The sequence below is a fragment of the Octopus bimaculoides genome, chromosome 5 (assembly GCF_001194135.2).
Source record: "Octopus bimaculoides isolate UCB-OBI-ISO-001 chromosome 5, ASM119413v2, whole genome shotgun sequence".
NCBI lineage: Eukaryota > Metazoa > Mollusca > Cephalopoda > Octopoda > Octopodidae > Octopus > Octopus bimaculoides.
The window spans coordinates 125,425,624-125,427,242 of NC_068985.1; the positions used below are offsets into that span (position 1 = coordinate 125,425,624).

The 1,619-nt window shown below is 45.3% G+C and overlaps 1 protein-coding gene across 1 annotated transcript in view; it reads left to right on the forward strand.

Moving 5' to 3' along the window:
* The first annotated feature begins 6 nt into the window (after positions 1 to 6).
* LOC106873558 (uncharacterized) overlaps positions 7 to 1,619 on the forward strand; it is a 64,216-nt gene continuing 62,603 nt past the window's right edge. Inside the window, exon 1 of the mRNA XM_052967996.1 lies at positions 7 to 1,406. Within this exon, the coding sequence (XP_052823956.1) occupies positions 1,314 to 1,406 (93 nt within the window). The 5' untranslated portion in view covers positions 7 to 1,313. The remainder of the gene's footprint in view (positions 1,407 to 1,619) is intronic.

The following is a 1,619-nucleotide window of genomic DNA, read 5'->3' on the forward strand; positions in this document are numbered from 1 at the left end:
ACAACAACAACAACAACAACAACAACAACAGCAGCAGCAGCAGCAGCAACTAATTGCTGCTTTGTAATAGGTCCGGTGTTCAAATATTGCTAGCGAAAACTATAATTCTGTTTTGGATCCCTGCGAAGATCGATACCTTATCAACAATAGCACTTTTCTGCCATAGAGGCACAAGGCTTGAAATTTAGGAAGGGTGGATAGTGAAAGGGATTAAGTGGATTAAGCTAACCCTCATTTAGTCAGTATTGATCGGTACTTAGTTTCACACCACCAGACTTCGTTAGGATGGAATGCAAAGTTAACTTCGGCGGGTGTTTGAACTCAGAAATGTAAAACAAAAAGCCGGGAGAAATACTGTAAGGCAAGCAGCAACAACTACAAACTACAAAAGAAAACCAACTATTAGAACAACAGTAGTAGCAGCAATAATAACAGTAGCAACTACAAGAACACCGACTACAGAAGCAGCAGGAACTCCAGTAACGGCAAAGCAGCAGCAACGTAGACAACATCAGCAGTAAACTACAAGTTTAAGTTTGTTAGAGAAACCCCGCTGCTTTCAACAGCAGCAGCAGCAGAAGCAGTAGAAGCAGCAGCAGCAGTTTTTATACACTCACCTCCATGACGACCACGACGACGACGACGACCACCACCACCCCGGCCACCACCACCAACGCCATCACCACCACCACTACAACAACAACAGACACCCACCCACCACAACTACGGTATCAAGCCGAAACCACTACCACACCCGGGTGGTTATAGTTACATATCTCAATTGTTTGTGCGTGCGTGTGTGCATATAAACATATATGTGTGTATGTAGATAAGTAGTAGTGGTGGTGGTAGTAGTAGTAGTGGTGGTGATGGTGGTAGTGTCGAGTGTAGTGGTGGTGCCGGCGGTGGTGGTGGCGTCGACAGAGGGTCGACAAATGTAGTAAGCATAACGATGGGTGCTCGCTTGCTCCCCGCAGCGTTCCACCGGGACTGGTTGTTTGACCAGACGAGGAGGGTGCTGTTGTTGAATGGACCGGGACCAGATCGGGTCGGATCGGATCGGACTGAAGAGGGGTGGGTGCTTTGACCACCACCACCACCTTCATCATTACTGTCCCTCCCCCCTCCCCCCCACCACGAAAACCGTCTACAAATACAAGAAGGACAATAACAGAAACATTGTCATTTTTACGATAATAAGGATTCTTTGTAGGCCTTTGAAGATGCTACGAAAAGGTGGAGAGGTATTTGACCTTTGAAACAGGTATTACTACTAATTACTATTGTTTCGACTGGAACTTAGATTTAAGACAATGCAGAATATAAGGAGTACATTAAAACAGGAGTTCACGCTTTCAAATATATGCTTTACCTATAGCAAACCCGAGGCTTTTTTCCTACCACAGGTGAGTTGAAATGTATTACTTTACCTTTCATATTTGAATACAGGAGCGGGTATATATATACACACACGCAAACACATACGAGCACGTGCGCACACATGCACAAACACACACACAGACACACACACGCACACTCTCAAGCTCGCACCGGCATGTCTACATATATGTTATCTATCTATCTAGCATACACACACACACACACACACACACACACAC